General features: G+C 40.2%; 1 protein-coding gene across 5 annotated transcripts in view; it reads left to right on the top strand.

The window, feature by feature from the left end:
• The window catches only part of npnta (nephronectin a), a 60,040-nt gene that overhangs the window by 4,568 nt on the left and 36,078 nt on the right, over positions 1-19,394 (top strand). For 3 of the 5 annotated variants that reach the window (XM_085164175.1, XM_085164179.1, XM_085164177.1), the window contains exon 2: positions 9,760-9,860. In XM_085164175.1, the coding sequence (XP_085020301.1) occupies positions 9,760-9,860 (101 nt within the window). Of the gene's footprint in view, positions 1-9,759; positions 9,861-17,593; positions 17,645-19,394 lie in introns of all 5 variants that reach the window. The other 2 variants (XM_085164174.1, XM_085164176.1) reach the window with 1 other exon arrangement.

The raw sequence follows: 19,394 nt of genomic DNA on the forward strand, positions 1-19,394 counted from the left end.
CAACAGAAGATACGTGAGCTTTGGGAAGACAATAATGGAAAACTAATAATAACAAGGATACATCCACAATATTATCATGTGACAGAACACACATAACCTTCATCTTTTTCTCCCTCACAACACAGAAGATTCCTCTGTTTCTTTTAAGCACGTCTCAGTGCGATGCTTTGCATCACATTTCCTCCAAAATCACTTCCTTTATTATTTGTGTGCTTTTGCAGCATTTTTCTTTAATTCGCTGGTGTTTTCTAAAGTTGGAGTCGATCCCTAAGGGCCACCATACTCAGCACTTCTTGATTTTCACACTCACACCTCCTCGACACACATCGGGGGCAGCTGTGGCTTCAGTACTTTGCCCAAGTTAGACAAGTCAGGGATCAAACCACCAACCATTTAACTGGTAGATGACCCTGTCTACCATCTAATCCACAACCACCTCACCCTCTTGTAAACAGCATCATAAATGGTGGTAGAGTTTGATTTTATTTTTCTCAGCCACACAGTGAATACTGTCCATTAGGCCTTTAATGGCAGATGGATAAACCGACTAATTGCTCATTCTAAATATAAATCTTTGCCTCAGATATGAGTCAATGATGCCGCTGATAGGTTGGGCTGAAGCGGTTGGGCTGAAGCGGTTAATTAAGACAGCAGACTCCTTTTGACTCCACAAAGTCCTGCTTTCATCTGAGCTCGGCAGGTTCGAGCAAGTCTTTAACTCTGATGAAGAATTCAACATCTGTGGTTGTTTGTGATAAAAATCCAGTCAGAAATCCTGCATTGCATACTTTAGGGCTCACGGATGGATGATAGCTTGATTAGATTATCATCGCTATGAATGCAGACCATGTAAGTTCATGGACCTGGATTATTCACACTCCGTATTGCTCCTCTGTGAGCCATAGACTGACTCAGCTCTTCGCTGTCAGGAAAAGGATAACGGCCAGCTATGAATCCATTTGTAAAACAATGGAAGAAAGATGGTGTCACCACAGTGGATATCAACCTGTCATGTTCTGAGGGAACAACCTTGTCTTATACTCTGTACTTGAGAAGAGTTGTCACACAGCGTGCATGAAGGGTAATAATTATCTGCTTGAGTTCCTTCAAGGCTTAGTGCAATTTGGGATCATCATTCAGGGCTTCAGGGTGATAAATGCAGGTATTATGCTCACGTCCATTTGATATGCCAGCTTTTCATTCGGTAGAATAAGGCAGAGGACAAGATACATATGAGAAAAAAAGGCCTCCTCTATTGTGCAGTGTTACTGTAGTTCCCATTGTTGATTGTGGTAAGTCATAATTTGCCACCCATGAATGTTTCAGAAAGTTCAAATGTGACATTGCCGTGGCGTTGCGATGATTAAACAGGCTGCGATGAACTGCATTAAACACTCAAGTTTCAAGTTCAGATTGCGTAGAATTGCACAACTGCTGTAGAGTAAATTCATAGATTAGTGAAAACACGAAATATGTTATACTAATTCATATACATATACTGTATCAGTGTGTAGGAAGAAAACATTCGAAGGGAGATGGTTCATTTAATAATCCTCAACCTGTTGCATCTCAGGAGATTCTTGTATCATTGCTCCAACTGCACTGAACAAACAGCCCACCATCCTCGTAGGAGTTCATACTCATAATGCACTTTCGTTCATCATTTCCTTTTTCTTTTTTCTCGTGCGTGTGTGGTTGCATCATCTATCTGCTGTTTGCATAATGTTAATTTCACATTTCATTGACCTCTATCTCCTTTGGATATCCACACACAGAAATGAATAGTGCTTCAGCTAATGATTGTCTACATTATTTATCTGTTTCTTGATTAAATATTTTGGTCAAAATGTCAGCAAATATGGGGGGTGGGGGAGTTGCAGCGGCTTTTTTAATTTATTTTGTTAAACCAACATTCCACAACAGAAATATATTCACTGTCAGACAGGAATTAGAGAAAACCATTAAATGTCCACTTCTCTTGGCTCTTTTGCTTATGGAAAATTGAATCCCATCCATTATAAACATGCTCTTCCAGTCATCTGCTGTAATTGATTATTCAATACCAGAGAAAGCAAGGAGACTCCAGCCAGTGTTTGCAGTTGAAACAATCAGTCGCGTGCACCATATAAATTAAGAAGTCTGCCAGTCATTTCCCCACATCTTCTCTCTGTTATCTGGCTGCATTTTATTACTGACTTTCTCATCCTGCAACTTATAAAATTTTTGAAAATGTCACCAACTTCCAGTTGCTCCACCTATTTTCTTTTTCATGAACACTTGTGGGTCTTTGTGCAATACATACAAGAGGAATGAACAATCTCTAAAATGTTGATCCATGAACCTGTTCACTTTCACAAATCAGGTAAAATGCACTTTTGAGACATAATTATATAAGAAATAGTCATTTGTGAAATGAGACTCCCTAAACATCAGTTAATTTACATGAAAAACAAATGTCGTTATATTTACCTTTATCTCTAAAAAAAATTGTCCTCTAAGGTTCCTAAATTACAGAAACATTAATTCAACACAGCAGCACGTGGTAAATGGACTGGTTCTTACATAGCACTTTTCTACTCTACTTAAGTGCTCTATACAACATGTCTCATTCACCCATTCGCACACATAAAACCCTTTTTTCTAGATCACAGTGCTTTCTATCTAACAGTCACACCACTCTACTAATCTACTATATAGATTAGTGGTATAGATTCATTTAATCATGGACATTAAATTTAACCTTTTTTCAGATTTTGAAAAATTCCAACCATACAGGGTTTAGAATCAAACATGTTTTAGTAGCAGCTGTTGCGTTTGTTCTTTTTAAAGACAGAGACAAATGTTAACAGTTTTCTAGTGTTTTCAAGCTCATTCTGGGTCAGTGGACATTCGTGTGAGAGGAAGAATACACTGAGAATCTAAATATGATATTATACATACTTTAATAAATAAGATATCACACAGGAGTTGTGAAAAGTTTGTAAAATCTGCAATCTCTTGAAATAAGTAGGATAAATGCTGCACAATGTAATATTTCAACAGTAAAAATGAAGCTCAGAGACTGGTGCAAGGTTAGAAGAGCTTCATTTGGGAAAAGGGGTCTCACTTTGAAAAATAAATCAACATATTCAGATTATTTCTTCATTAATTTGTCAAAAAGCCTCTTAAAATTCAGATATTCATCAACATCAACCACCCAAAATTTTTGTAAATTTTACCCTCTCGACAACCCTACCATGTATTTGGATACATTAATTGGGTTCTCGGTCCATCTATCCACTTTGTTCTGTTTATCCATTTCGGGGTCACGGGGGGGAACCTATCCCAGCTGCCATAGGGCAAGAGGGGGGTACAACCTGGACAGAGTGCCAGTCTGTCACAGGGATAACACAGTGAACCAGGAAATAATTCACACTCACATTCATACCTGTGTGCAGTTTATTTGGTTTCTGCTTGGTTAAAATACGTTTGTTTGAATAATATTTAACAATAGTTTATTGCATTTAAACCAGGTGTCCTAGTTTATAATATTTTGGAAACTCTAGAGTTTTATTTTTATTTTATGAAACTAGGTTAGTTAACAAAATAATTGATATATAAATGGAAGAGGAGTGGTCCTAATATTGATCCCTGTGGGACTCCATATATAGTTTTACTTTGCATATTGCATATTTCATTTAGAGTTTTTCCTTTCTACTGATCATCACCAAAATCTGCCTGTACTGCACACTGGCATTGCCCATTCTTCTCTATGGATCCGAGACCTAGGTCATCCTCAAGCACGACGTCAACAAGCTTGTGGTCTTCCAAATGCACTGTTTGCGTCATATTCTCCGAGTAGCCCTCGTGACTGTTTCAGCAACAGCACAATACGTAGTCAATATCACCAGATACCCTCAATGAAGAGCTGATCCAGAAGCGACAACTGCAGTGGTTTGACCACGTCTGCTGCATGAGGAACCATCACCTGCCATATCGCCTTCTGCTGCAGTAGCACCCTGCCCACTGCAGAATCAAGTGTGACGTGCCCAAGAAGATTTGGATTAAGCAAATCGAAGACAATCTTAAACAATGACGTCTAAACCTTGAGCAAGCAAAGGCCAAGGCCAGAGTCCGCAAGGCCTGGAAGTGCATCGTTGACCAAGATGGAAACCCTACGGCACCCACAGAGATGTATTGGCTTTGCCAACCACCAGCTTATGAGAAAAGAAGAAAGAAAGATACATATTTGTAAACCAAATATTCAAAATCTAGGAGTCTGAAGTCTCGGAAATATTTTTGCAATGGATATGAAATCAAACACTTTTAAAAAACCAAGGAAGAATGTGCCAGTTTTATCAATAGATCATTGTGGGGTTTTTTTTGGTTTTGTTCAAGAACAGAGATACAAGTGCTTCTATTTTTTTCTAAAGCCATATTGTGGTGGTATTCAGTCTGTTATACATGTACACATATATATTGTTTTGTCACCATTGACAATCTTTGTATCTCAGGTACAATTTTACTATGAATATCATCCATATCCACTGTATGGGAACTTTTCATGCTTGTGATGATTTTAAAGATGTATTTTTATCAGCTGGTGTCAAGAAGAAAGACTTTAAATAATTTCTTTGAAGATTTGTTTACAAGTAGGGCTGGGCCATATCATACTGTTCACAGTAATACCGGTATAATGTTGGGCAACGACAAGAAAATGAAATATCGCAATAGAATATTGGTAAAACGCGCATGTGCAGTGCCTTTGTTTTCATACACACATGGCGGAAAAAGCATGGCGGTGACGGAGAATGAGAAATGGTAAATGGTAAATGGCCTGCATTTGTATAGCACTTTACTCAGTCCCTAAGGACCCCAAAGCGCTTTACACTACATTCAGTTATTCACCCATTCACACACACATTCACACACTGGCGATGAGAAGGGCGAAAGCAGATCGTTGAATGAAACGGATGAACCAGAATTGGTTTGTAAAAATGCTGCAACTTCAGTGGTGTGGAACTGGTTTGGCTTTCATCCGTCAGATACACAACAAAGCACTATTTTTGGTAGCGTATGCTAGCGGGCCGTCGTTATTACCGTGTTGTTTGGAAAATACGGCACACTTAAAATCAATCCTTTGATTTTTCTGAAAATTGACAGTGCCCTTTATAATCCCGTGTGCCTTATGTATGAATTCTGGTTGTGTTTACTAACCTCGAAACGATTTTATGTGGTACACAGCTCTCGAAAATCTGTCAAATGTTCCAGTACAACTTTGCTAAGCTACAAACCCGCACCGCTTGATGGATTGTCGGAGCATTACTGCTATCGTAGGCAGGAGCCTTGCGGAGTGATACGTACTGTGCTTCAACATGATATTACCGTATTGTGTGTGTATAACCTCTTTTTAAGTTTTGTGGATATTATACATGGTTATGCTGAGGATATGTCGGCCAATTTCCACTGGAAATGCCTTTTGGTTAAACTGTCAGCAAGGAATTTGCACTGTTACGTTTTTATATAACTTTAATGCACATAAAAAACAGCTGCTTGTTTAAGTGAAAATACATTGATGGGTTTTTTTTGCACTAATAAAATTGTGGAGTTGTAAAGTATTTTGTCTAGTGTCAATTATATCGTTATCGCAAATTTTCAAATCTGTATCATGATAAATATTTTTGGTCAGTGTTGCCCTCAGGAGGATTAATAGCTTGAGAAAGATTTTCTCCTATGGAGATAAAATAGTCAAAACTGTTTGGGAGATTTTCAGTGTTTAAATAATTTCTGGCATTTTGCTCGACTCTGGTGTGAAGGAGCACATTTATTTTTGTGATCCCAGCTGAGGACTTCAAGCACCTTACAGCATCACTTTTGATCGCCGTGTGAAGATATAATAAGCTCAGTATAATGTGTTAGCTTACTCATATGTGTGTTTGTTTATTTTTGTTTTAATTTATTTTTTTGTTTCCATCTCTTACATTTTTAAAATAGTGTATGTAAAGTATGTTCTTTTAAAAAAAATCTGTTTTAAAATACCCATTGTTAGCTGTTTTTGTTCTGATTTCCACCATCATGTCTCATGGTCATTTCAGATATGATAGAGATTATAGAGTCAGTTATCTCATCAATTACAGTGTTACATGTAGCATGTGAATCTTTTTGTAACTAAAGTCTGAATCCCACCCTCCCAGCGTGGAGACATTTTTAACAGTTTTTTTCAGTAGTATTTAGATTTTTCACTTTTATTTTTAGGTCTAACTTGTCAATCTTTTAAAAAAAGATCAGTGAAGAGTAGCAGAGGAACATGTTGTGCAATATTTGAGAGGATTACACCAGAGTCAATACAAGCATTGTGAATATTTGTGACGATATTACTGATGGTACTAAATTTAGTTTCTTTAGTAGGGAAAAGGGATGAAGAATATTTTAGGATTTATATTTAACTGTGTGCCAATATTAAAATCTCAAGAATAAAACAACTTTCCTTTATGTAATGTAAGAGTTCAACCAGTTTCATGTTAAAAATGTGCAAATACTACTGCTACTATTGGGTTTTTTTCTCTCCAATTATTACATTGATCTTGATAAATAAAGCACATGAATAGCCATCACTGATGTCACATAAGTCAGTTATATAGGTATATAGGCAGACCAGCTGCTTCTCACTGATGTCAAAGCAATGCTCATCAAATACTTGCAACATATATCATAAAGGTCCATAAAACGTTTGATATGATAGGTCCAGTGTCTGTTTTTGTTACCTTCCTTTTTGTCGCTTACCAGACCATCCGAGGTGCATATTATTATTTATGCCACCACACACAGCTGGACATACTTTTAAACACACTTCATTGTTGTCTAGCTTCTGTTACAAACATTTCCTCAATCTCTATTAGTGAATAAATAAATAAATTGCTTTCTGCCATCTTAATCTTCTCTCAGTTACACTTCTTTCTGTAGCTCGCCTTTTACTCATTACCTTCTGGCTCCGTCTCCAATTACAGCAGCTTGTCTGTTAACAGAAACTAGTTATGGATCATTTACAACATTCACATTAGCCAGACCTTGCACAGAGCAGAGGGGTTGAGCCTTTAGTCTAGTGATTGGCCCTTAATCTCCCTTTTCCCATTTGAAATTTAAAAATGACTTTATCATTGTGTGTTTTACAAAGCCCTGTATATCTAAAAAATGTCGAGTTTTTCATCTTATCATCTTCATCATGGCACAACGCGTGTGTGCTGAAGATTATGACGTGAACACGAAAATATGCTTTTATAATAAAACTGTCAAAAATAAAAATGAAAACTGTTACGATACTAAATCTGCACATCCACGGGAGTCATTCGATGTGATAATTACTTTGCAGGCTGCAAACGAATGTGAGGCCATTAGGTTATATGGGAACAGGTGCAGCCGAAGCAGCATAAATGCCTTCCACTTGATGCCTCCATATTCTAAGGTGGTGATTGCCTTGTGCAGCAATTAACAAGAGCCTTTCAACACATCAGGATGAAATCAGCCTCCAGTCGCCAAATCCAAATATCACTGAAATGTCAAAGGAGGTTGTCAGATGTTTTGAGAGGTGTCAACGAGCAGAGTTTTTGCCTCATGCAGAAGCATCTTTAATTTGTTTTATGCAGCAAGCTTCTAGTGTGGAAGGGGAGTCCGGTTGAGAAATGTGGCTGCTGTCCAGACCGTTCCTATCCTTTCCTTTCCTCTTTTACTGCTTTCATGCAATTCCTTTCATTTGTTTCCTCTTTTCTGGTTTTGCTTCCTTTTCCTTCCCCTCCTCATTTCCTCACCCATACTGTGTGCTTCACTGACTGACTTCCCGCTCACCAGGCAGCAGACAAACATTTTCCCTGGATCTGCCACTCTCACTTAGCATCCGTCTGTTTTTTGTTTTTTTCCTCCAAAGAGGTGATTGGCAGCAGGGGCAAGCATTAGCATTTCCTCATCTTGGCATAGAGGCACTAACAGGCAGGGATAGCAGCGGAGGATGTGCCTTGAATACTGAGCGACAACCTCACTTTCTCATTGAGAGACAAAAAGAAAGTGTCTTTTGTGTGAAGCACGTAAAGGAAGTGAACTTCTCCTTTGTTTTGTGCAGGATCACAGCGTTTTCCAGCTGTTCTGTGCAATTAAAACCTTCTTATTGTATTGGATTTACTCAGTGATCTGTGCAAACCTCCTCATGTGCTTCACACCTATAAATGACGATAAAAATGTCCCACTGGTTAAAAACACTGTCATCTTTATTTGAAGAAAGAGGGAAAAACAGTCAGCTGCAACAAATCTTCCCTATCCACTGATTCGTTTATTATTGTTTCAGATTTTAGGTAGAGCGCCAGGCTCTTAAAGAATGTGCCTTGGATTTTCTTCAGTATCCTTAAATGGGCTCATTCCTTCACTCTATTCTCGCCATAAATATGTGGTCGGCCCTCGTACAGATAAAAAAGGTAATCCACATACGCGGTCTGCCAAGAAGCTATTTCTTGCTCTGAACAGAATGGAGCACAGTGTAACAAAAATATCCGGCTCTAATTTCTCATAGAGGAACTGTTGTGTTTGGGAAATAACCTGCTTTAGAATGTGTATAAGAACTAATACCTACCTATCATCTCTGTGTAGCAGAGATAATACCATCTTCCAGTGTCATGGAGTTGCCATTTTGGAGGCAAATATTGTATTTTCAAGGACAACCGGAAACGCGTAGTCGCTAATCTTTTCCAGGAGCTCCCGAAAGCCAAGTGAACACAGCAGTAATGTGGTGTTGTCAGATGTGCGTGTCAGCGACGTAGCGATGCACGCACTGAAGGCTAAATTCAAATTGAGCCTGGCAGGCTTTCAATACAGGTCTCCAGTTTGACATTAAAGAAACCAACACGAGCTGATGTGCTGTCAGTTTTGTTTCCATGATTCAGAGATAATCTGCTACGGCGAAGCGGTGAAAAGTCAGCCTTCGACTTTCTGACACTTGTCACTTTCACCCCCTTCAGATATTTGAGAAGCAAAATGGCAAATGTTTTCTGTTTACCACTTTTCAAACGTAACTCTTTTGCTGCCGCTGTTTCTTTGTGTTACACAAACAGAGTATCTGATTTATTTTTATAAAAAGGGAGTGAAATTGAAAGACAGCACCCCTGAGTCCTCAATAAATGAGATTTGTCATCATATTCTGACATTAATAAACAAATAGACATCACTTAAAGTGGACTGTTTTAGGATTGTGATTGATGCATAATCAAAGAGCTGTTATGCACTGAAACTTTTTTCTCCCCACATTAGTCAAGCAAAGCCAGTTTTATTTTTCGCCCTAATGAATTTAAATCATAATAAAGGGTTTTAAATCTGTTCAGAAACCTTATCCATCTTCATGCTCTGCATTTAGATGAGGAAATTAAACATTAGAAAAAAATCTATCAAGAAAGACCCGGCTTTCTTTATTTGTTATTATTTATGCATTTTGCAGTAGTGCTTAATCTACCTGATGTGAACATAACTGTACTCATTTGTTTCGTGTGTGTCTATTTTCATTGCTGTACCTGCAATTAGTATGACTGCCATAAGTGCTCACTGTACCTAGTGGTTAAAAAGCCTTTTTTTAAAATTTAAATAGAAGTCTTTAAATGTATCTTCTGGCTCTTTTTCTTTGCAGCAGGGAAATGACTCATGAAAGCTCTGAATCACACACCCTTCCCCTTCCAAACAATATAAAAAGGCTTTTCATTAAGGTGTTTTAATTGGCTGTGAACCTATTATGTTATCCACTCACAGGTGGCCACGGCAGATGGCATCATCCAATGGCCTGTGTCGATATGGGGCCCGTGTGGACTGCTGCTGGGGATGGACTCGTCGCTCTTGGGGTCACTGCCAGCGTGAGTGCCACCGTGCCCGCTGCTGGTGCTGCTCGGAGGGTGGGGGCAAAACGGGAGCTAACAAGGTTGCGGGGTTTCAAGCTAGAGGGAGGAGGGAGAGGTCATAGATGCTGTTAAACTGAGGATATGCTGCAAAGGCTCGGGGAAACACGCGCAGACACACATACACATGCAGATTGTCTCAACAGAAACACATGCAGCTAATGGAGCATTGCACCTGGAACAATCTTTGAGTAAAGATTGATGATGATCGCTGGTGGAGCGGCGGAGGTTTATATTCACACTGCGGGTGGCCATAATGAGCGAGACTATAGCTGCAGGTGGACACATTCAAAGGGGAGATAGGAGATTGATTATAGATTACAAGTGTGCAAACATAAGCTTGCCAGCAGTGCATGAACAAGTAAAAAAAACCAAACAAACAGTGATGTTAACATAGTCCATGGTGTTGTCAGGTGTACATAACTTGACTCATCAGGATTCAGAGGATGTGTCCTGTCATTGTGTAACACTGAATGCTTCATCTAACATTATCAACATATTTACTCCATGCTACTGAGGGATGTGTGAATATACCAGTGGATTTTAGACACTGGCTGGGATCCTTTGCATGGCTTGGTGGCTCTGATGGTACGCCTGCTGCTTTGCTGTGGATTTAACAAAAGAAAAGGGGTAACACATAAACAGGCCTTTTCCACGGCAAGAATTTACCAAGCGGCTATTAAAAAGGTTAGGGAAGTGGGTATGCTTATTCGTTTCCTTGCCAAGAGAAAATCAATAGCGCTCTCATCCTGTGTGTGTGCTAAGCCAACAGCTGGCTAGTTTAGATAAGCAAAAAGGCAGGGCAAAAGACCTCACATGGGCCATTACAAAGAAGTATACGCTCAAGCCCTGGAGATGAAACCCACGAGGTACAATGTGTTAATGATGATCTTTAAAGATTCTAGATGTTTCTTAACTAACTGGAACAATTTCATCCATTTATTAACATGAACATGCTGCCCGTTAATTACTACAAAAGCTTACTGTTTACATTCATGTTATGTCCAGCCTTTTTCGTGCTTTCACATTATTTGTGCCTATACAGCATGTACATATGGCTGATTCTGCTGAGCTGAGCTGAACTGCTGAGAGGTTGCACACTACCTTTGTGTTGGCCCATTTGAATGGTAATTTGAGCATACAGGTCTTCTGGAATTCCCCCAAATGAATGACCAAATGGATCAAATTCTGATAACACCAAGGATCTCTGTATTGGGGTAAAATCCATTTTGTTTCCAGTATGTATCACATGATACTAACGGAAATTGTGCGACATAGTTGTCTGGCCTTGGTTTCCTTCTGTTGTCGAGCTTTATTCGAAACTACAGTAACGTTTTTGGTTACAGATATATGGGCGGTGATCAGGGAGGCACCGATCCAGCTACTTCCAGCTCTCATCCAATGCAGTCACCTTGGCTTAAGCTACTGCTGAGTTAATAATGATAAATTAATAAGCTGTCAGGAAGAATAGTAATTTTTCAGGCAACACTCAGCTTACAAAAGTCAGATGAAGTGAAATAACAAAATGTTATGTCTCCATAAGTTCAGTAAAGGCTTCTAAAGAGGCATTCTGCTGAGCATAACCGCAGAGAGATCAAGTCAGGGAAAGAAAACATCACCTGAGCTTCTCAGTCATATCAACTTACTCGATTGTAGTTTGCTAGTAAATTAAAAAACGATGCAAATATATACAAATAAATAAATATAAATAAAAACTGTTGTTGTGAAATGCCTCGAAATTTTTCGCACTTCGCTGTTAGCTTCCTCCAAGCTAAGTTAGCTGCACCACTAGCAACCTGTGTGGTGCTGGAGATGTCGTCATACAACTAAATTGACTGGATCTGCCTTAAATCAGCTCGTTGTTGTCACGGGGTGCCGAGGCAGGCCGTGTGTGGATTAGTAACGGACCCAAGATGCAGACTGCTTAAGTGGAGGGTGAACTTTATTTATAACAACAGGTGAAGTACAACAAAAAGGGTCGCGAAAAACAGAACTGTAAAAGACTCTAAACTGGGAAAACTAAAACTAAACACAAAGCCAGAACACGAACGAGGGTACCTAGCAGGGAGAATGATGCGGCCAGAACACACAGGAAAACGGAGGGGAAATGACACAGACGAACCAGCAACGACTAAGACAGAAGACACGACTTAAAAACACTCAGAGAGCACAGGGAGATTACACACAGGTGGGGGACACAGCTGGAAGTGATTAACGTGATGAGACTAGGGAGGCAAACTGAAAACACTCACATAAGATGCAGACCTTCACAATAAAACAGGAAACACACACGCGCAAAGACACAGACTAGGAAACGCGGACTTAACACAGGAATAGATGGGCAGAACAGAATACACTAAACAGGAGGAACAACAGAACCAAAATCACTAATAGAAAACACAAAACGCTGGGTCAAAAGGACCCAGGATCATGACAGTACCCCCCCCCCCCCCCTCAAAGGCTGGCACCAGACAGCCCAACAAGAAAACAAAACCACCAAAAAACAGAAAACAACCCAACCAGGGCGGGCGGCGGGGGTCCAGGACGGAGGGCTCCGAGCAAAACAAAACAGGCGTACAAGAGGGACAAAAAAACAAAAACAAAACATGAGCCAGCACCAAAAAGTAACAACAAGCCCAAGAAAACAGAGTCCAAAACAAAAGAGTTCAGGGGGCTGACAGCACAGGAGTCCAAACAGTTCAGGGGGCCGACCGTGCGGACGGCAACGGCAGCGACGTGGAAACAGTTCGGGAGGCCGACCGTGCGGAAGGCAACGGCGGCGACTCAGACGAAGGGGGTCCGGGGGCCGGCCGCGAGGAAGGCCACGGCGGCGACCCATGTGTGATACAAACACTAAAGCAGCATTACAACAAACATAAGACAAGTTTTTATTTTTGATATTCAATATATGTTTAGGTCCCCCCCCCCCCCCCCCCCCCCCACACACACACACACACATTTATTTAAAAGACTTAGCCTGATTTTCATTTGGTCGTGTATAAAATGAAAGAAAATAAACATAATTCTTTTATATATTGCTGTGTTTTATTGGCATATGATATTTCAAAATTATGCCTTATTTTCAAATAAAGAATAACATTACAATGTGAAATATTGAAATAAAGTGGAAAGGAAAGGCAGGACCAGATTGTTAAGTTCCTGCTGTGGAAAATGGTAAATGGCCTGCATTTGTATAGCGCTTTTCTAGTCCTTAAGGACCCCAAAGCGCTTTACACTACATTCAGTCATCCACCCATTCACACTCACATTCACACACTGGCGATGGCAAGCTACATTGTAGCCACAGCTGCCCTGGGGCGCACTGACAGAGGCGAGGCTGCCGGACACAGGCGCCACCGGGCCCTCTGACCACCACCAGTAGGCAAACATGGGGTTAGTATCTTGCCCAAGGATATTTGGCATGCAGCCAGGAGGCAGCCTGGGATCGAACCACCGACCTTCTGATTAGTGGCTGACCTGCTCTGCCACCTGAGCTACAGCCACCCACAAGGGCCAAGAGATGTTTCTAACTGGGCACATATTTATTGCTTTTTGAAATAATGTTTAATTCACTCAACAGTTGACTCATTTTGTGTTTCTCATTGCTTAGATTACCATATTTTGATGTTTTTTCTCATTTGTTGAAGCTCACCATGCCATGCTAATTTTTTTCACTGTATTTTGTGGGGTTTTTTGGTTTTTGGTTTGTTTAATAGAAAATATGCCACACACTGTTTGTTGAGTCCAAAGGTCCATTATTGCTAATCTGAAAGATTTTTAAGCCTTTGAGTTTAGCAGCAGCTGTTTTTCACTCCCATTGCATGTAAAAGAGTTTTTGTTCTAAAGAACACGAACAGTGTTCCTTGAGTTCATCAATGCACTATTTTTGTATTCTTTTGTAGCCTAGGCAGATTAACCTAAGGTCTTTTCTTTTATCCACCTCTTTCTTTGCGTCTATTAGTAACAAAATATGATAATGTTACTCTTACATAAACACTTGGAGCAAGTCATGCTAATCGTTTAGAGGACGGAACTAAACTCGCAGCTTGAGGGGGTTTGATTTCACGGCTGGAATTTGAAATAGTTTTTATATTGTAGCTGACCTTATTCAAAACACCTCCTACCTTTTCCCAAGGCCTTGACACTTGAACTAGAAAATCTGTGCTGGAATGATACAGGAAAAATCACCACTGTTTCAAATGTATTTGTTTGAACACAGAGCCAAATTCAGCAGTAATCCTGGCAGGAGTGAGCCATCTCAGTGCCCAGTACTTCCCAGTGCATTTGTACTGGGCTCTCTGCCTTTACAGCTTCCCATTTAAAAAATAGATATGTGTTTTTGCTCAGGATGTAAAGAATATGAAGATAACTACAGAAGCACGGAAGCTTCAAAACCTAAATAAACCAGTTACATCACATTAAAGTCCTGTTTGCATCAGTTACTTGACCAGCCAAACAGCAGTGTGTGAGCATGTCTTCTTTGTTGCTCTGGAATCCCACATGTTCCATGTTCGGCCAAAAATATCAGCTAATTTTGAACTTAACCACCATATGAAGCTGCTGCTTTACCACTTTCCCTTCCCAACAAAACCGTATCTGTTCCGTGAGTTAAATCACTCGGTGAGTGCTCGCCTTAATGCTTTCAATGCTCCTGAGTGGGCACAGCTCAAATCCATTCACTTGAGACTACAATCAGCATTCCATCAAGTCAGTAAGGTGCTGATTTAAACCTAAGAGGAGGGAGGCAGAAGGTTTCAGAAAGAAATTGTGGGTAATCATGGATGTGTGCATGTGAGCGTACCTTTTTCTGCATGTGTGTGACGGGTTGCAGTCGTCACAGATTTCAGGTCTTGGTAAATTTTAGTGGAGATGGAAGAGATTAGGCTGGAGCTATCGGATTGTGGCTTTTCAGCCTCAGAGCTCAGCAGCTGGTTTGCGCGACTTCTCTCAAAGAATGAGAAACTTAATGGATCAACCCTGACTTTCTTTTTTCTTAGCTCTTAGATCCAAGTGCGGGAAAGAAGAGAAAAAGGAGTAAAAGTAAAAATCCTGGGTGTAGAGGAAATGATTTAAGGGGAAGGAGTTGGAGGTGATTGCTCTTGTAGTGGAGGTGAGACGTTAGGATGGGAAGACAAGTGAGAAAATCAGGCAGATGGGGCGCGTGTGAGAGAGATGAGCTTTAGATTTATAGCAGACTGAGGGTGCACTCATAATGTTCTGACAGGCCATCCAGCAGGCAAAGCCACACTTGAAGCTACTTATTTCAACCAGCTGCCATCGCAAACATTTCACTGCCACTGTGAGCATTTGAACATTTGCATTTCCAGTGAAATGCATTTCACTTTGGTCACATGAAAGTGCCTCCCTTTCTGTTTCACTGAGGACGACGCTTAAAAGCCATTTTTTTAACAAGTTGATCCCGGCTGCGTCAGTAACCACATGGTCCTCTCAGTCAGTCACGGTCTTCGGTTATTTATCAAAGATTATATCAGGTGATTCGCATCTGTATCAAATACGAATCTAATTCCATTAAAGCTTAAATATTCATGGCTAAAAAACATCATTATTATATTTGTTTGAGGGAAGTTTGTACTGGACAATTCTGCGTGCTCATGCAAGTGCTAGGATTCAAGGTCAGGGCAGGAAGTCATTGCCAGTGTCAGGAAGAATGAGACAAATAAAAGTCCAGCTCTCATCTTTTGCAGTGCGAAAAACTCATCAATATGGAGAGTTCAGCTTCGATACACCCAGTGTCTAGATTTTCACATCCCAGTCTGTAAGCGTTCAATGGGAACAGTCTCACTGGCTCAAGATGTTCTTTGTCGATGATTTTTGGATGACAGCTAAAGCATTCAACGGGAATGAGCCACGGAGGTGTAAAATCTGAGTGGCTGGACAGAGCAGACAGAGGTCTGTGCCCTACCTAAACTCCATTTTCACTGATCAAATGATTTAATTGCCTGAACATAATCACACCCTAGCCAAATGTTATCATTAGTCACATAAATGTAATGCACAGACAGGAACATTTGCACGGATAATCTCTTTTTTTTCAGTAATTTGGATCTTCTCCAAAGCCTCATACTTGTAAGAAAAAGATGTAAAGGAGAAATTGTGAAAAGGCTAAAACCTGAGTTTTACTACCTGCTGTGGTCACTCTTAAAACCTTCTCAAACTGCAACCCAACAATGGCTTGCTTGACCCTTCAAACTCTCAATCCATAGTTCATAATAGAGGTTTCTTATACAAAAGAAATCCTTAACCCTACACTGAGAACATGTGCCATTGAGAATAAAGATGGGTATTTGCAGAGCTGTGCTGTGCTAATATAAGCACACTTGGCTCGCCTTGATAATATTATCAGCAGCAGACTTGGGCTTGAATCTACAGTCATATTGAAATTAGGCCCCTTAATATGTGGATAAGAAAAAACAACTCAAAAAACACTGTTAAAGTTTTAAAAGGTAAATATCATAGTAAATGGAGGCTGGGATACTGTAATACACCACACACTCCAAATAATACTAGTTCATTTCTCACTTACCACTAAATGCCATTAAAGTCTTCATTAAATAAAAACTTATTCAGATATAATTTCTGTTTCCTTTCTTTTACAATCCCCGGAAAGTGCCCATAACTTAAAAAATAATTTGTTTCTTCGTTCCTTTAAAGCTTCCAGTTGCCAGGCCCTCATGTATTTTTTAGGAGGAAAAAAAAATACACCTTGAATTCTGTAAAATTACACGGTAATTGTTGTGAAAATTGCACCGTAATTACACAGGGCTTATTATTAAGTGCTAACCTTTTTTATATTAACTCGGATATTCCTGCGAGCGCTACGAAATTCCCAGGCCCGAGGACGTGTTCTGATTTTCTCTGCATTTTAAAGGAGTGGGTTGAATATCATCTCCATATTAAATAGATCACACATTATAATTTCCTCCGAGGTCCTTGCGGGCTTTTCAGATCCACTGAGGCCGGGATTTTGTTTGATTGAGTGCAGTCTTTGTTTCTTCAAATGGTGCGCGCAGGATTAAGGCAGGAGCCTAGAATTGGTAATGTGAGCTAACAAGCGAGCGGTGAAAGGAGAAAAGTGATACCTCAGTTTAAGTAAGATTGTTTATCGGGGTTGTCTGTGTGGCTTCCTTGTCTGCTTCGCTGTTTTCATTATCACCGGGCTGTAAAGGCTCCGCTAAAAAAAATACATCTTTTCGCCCGTTTGAGGTGAAAGCGAGGCAGAAGGGTTTGCTTGTTAGAGGTGAAGGCGAACCATGTTCACTTGAGTGATTTAAAGGAACTCAAAATGAATAATCTTTGCAGTGCAGTCTTGTATTTTTAATTTGGAGCCATAATTTCGCTGTTTCACATCATGTGAAGGAACAATGCTTCCACCTTCAACGCTTTAAATAAGAGCGATGTCCTCCTTTAGATATAGGACATTTACTCGTTTTTCTAATTATTCTTTTATTAATCATGTATTCCAAACGTCCCCAGAGGCAACAAGGCATATGTGTGATTCCAGACCGTGTGTGCGTTCCAGGAATGTTTGCTTGTCCAATGACCAGACTGTGCCCTCTAACATCATGTCTGTTTGTTTGCTTGTTTGTTTGTTTGTTTGTTTTCCTTTTTTTTGCTCCCCCAGAGACTAAACAATGCCTGCAATCTTGTTTATTTGGCTATTTGTTTTGCAGCTCTCTTCGCCTTAACTCACAGGGTAGTCGGGATAAGGTGCCTGCCCCAAGGTTAGCTCCACATGTTTCTTGAAATAATCTTGCTTGACATGTACTGCTGGGGGCACATCCTCTGAATCCTGTGCTCACTCACTTATTTATAGAGCCAAGCCCACACCCGCTTCCAAAACCAGTAACACCTCTCCACCCCTTGGCAGTAACCATCTCCTTCCCTCTGGCCTCAGTTCTGCGCAAACAGCTTGCACTCTGCAGACCCTGTGTCAGCTGAACCCAGTGTCTAACAGGAATTTTTCCCAAGTTCTTTGGTAACTTTTTAATATTCAAACACCCCTCTGGTCAATCCATTGGAATACTAATGAGCCCCTTAAAGCTTAAATCCATAATGTTTCTTAAATTTGATGTCAGTAATAGGGCTCTTCAAGCATTTATGATGCAGCGTTATTAACAGAACATGTGCCGCAACTTGTCAGTGTAAGAACTTTGGATGGGTTTATATTTCCCTAATAAATAGGATACTCACCACAGCATCGCCTAGTCAATTATCCCAAGGTCGAGCATCGTCAGATGCTCCTTATAGGAACGGTGAACTTATTAGGCAAACGGATGGAGTTTGATCATATACAGAATTAAAATTACAAATATTTCTTATTATAGTGTCTCAATTTGCAGAATTGCCTTTCCTGATCTCAGTTGGCTTTATATGTCATTAATCAAAAAGAAACAAGCCGCAAGTTATCCCTTACTTGCTAGTAATTACTTCCACGTTAGGCTGATGGACCGATGTGTTACACTAACACGAGGCTTATTCGCCATAAACAGTCCACACAAGCATCAGTAGCAAGTCTCTTGAGTCCGGAGGAATGGCTGATGTAAACCAAAGTGAAAGTGTGTCATCACTTGACGTGCTTTGATGGCGTTCAAGGAACGAGGATTACACTCACTATGTTTGGCCTTCCAGCTGGTGGGGCCATTTTTAGTGCTCCCTGTCCTTTGCTGTGGCTAATGAACACCGGTCATTATCCTGATCTCTCTGCCAGGCCAGAGGCTTAAAAATACCCTCAAAGGCAAAGCCTGTTGATGGTTGCCTCTGATCTTTCCAATCAAGTCCTCCTCCTAGGAGGGGAGTAACAACACAGAGCATTCACTTGGCTGCTCTCTAACGAAGACATCAGTAGCTGCTTTCATTTAATCCGCCGACCAGACCGGGGTCTAACAAACTTCTGCTTCCGGAAGAACGCAGCACGTTTCATGTCCTCCAACAAGAATGGGCCACTTTTAATTTGTAAATGTGAACTTTGACTGCTCGGTGTGTTAACAACCCGACTCATATCACAAGCTCAAAGTTGGCTTACATTGCTTTTCATTCTGTTCGGTCACGGAGCCTAATAAAGTGGAATGAGTCGTGAGTAGTTATCTAGATCAGTTAAAGGAATCATATCGTACCTTGCTCTCTTTGAATTCCTGCACCTGAGTAACTAAAGTTACTGTTTTTTATGAATAGGCCAGGTTAGCTGCAAATTCTGAAAGATGTAACTCAATTCTTAGCGTATGGATTTCACTTAGAGAGAGTCTTCAACCATTTCTACGTTTGTATCAGGCGTCAGTCGGTGCGCTGAAGTTATATTTATCTCATATCTATCATTTGAAACAGAGAGAAGTTAGATATTTTCAATCAAAATATATTTTATGTTAAATATACATACAAATACCCAGTGTCACAGGACTTTATTCCATTATATTTTAAAGAGGAAACACAGCATGGTGGCACAGGCTAACCTAAATTCAGCTGATCTGTCAGTTT

This window comes from Neolamprologus multifasciatus, chromosome 6 (assembly GCF_963576455.1).
Source record: "Neolamprologus multifasciatus chromosome 6, fNeoMul1.2, whole genome shotgun sequence".
In the NCBI taxonomy this organism is placed as follows: Eukaryota; Metazoa; Chordata; class Actinopteri; order Cichliformes; family Cichlidae; genus Neolamprologus; species Neolamprologus multifasciatus.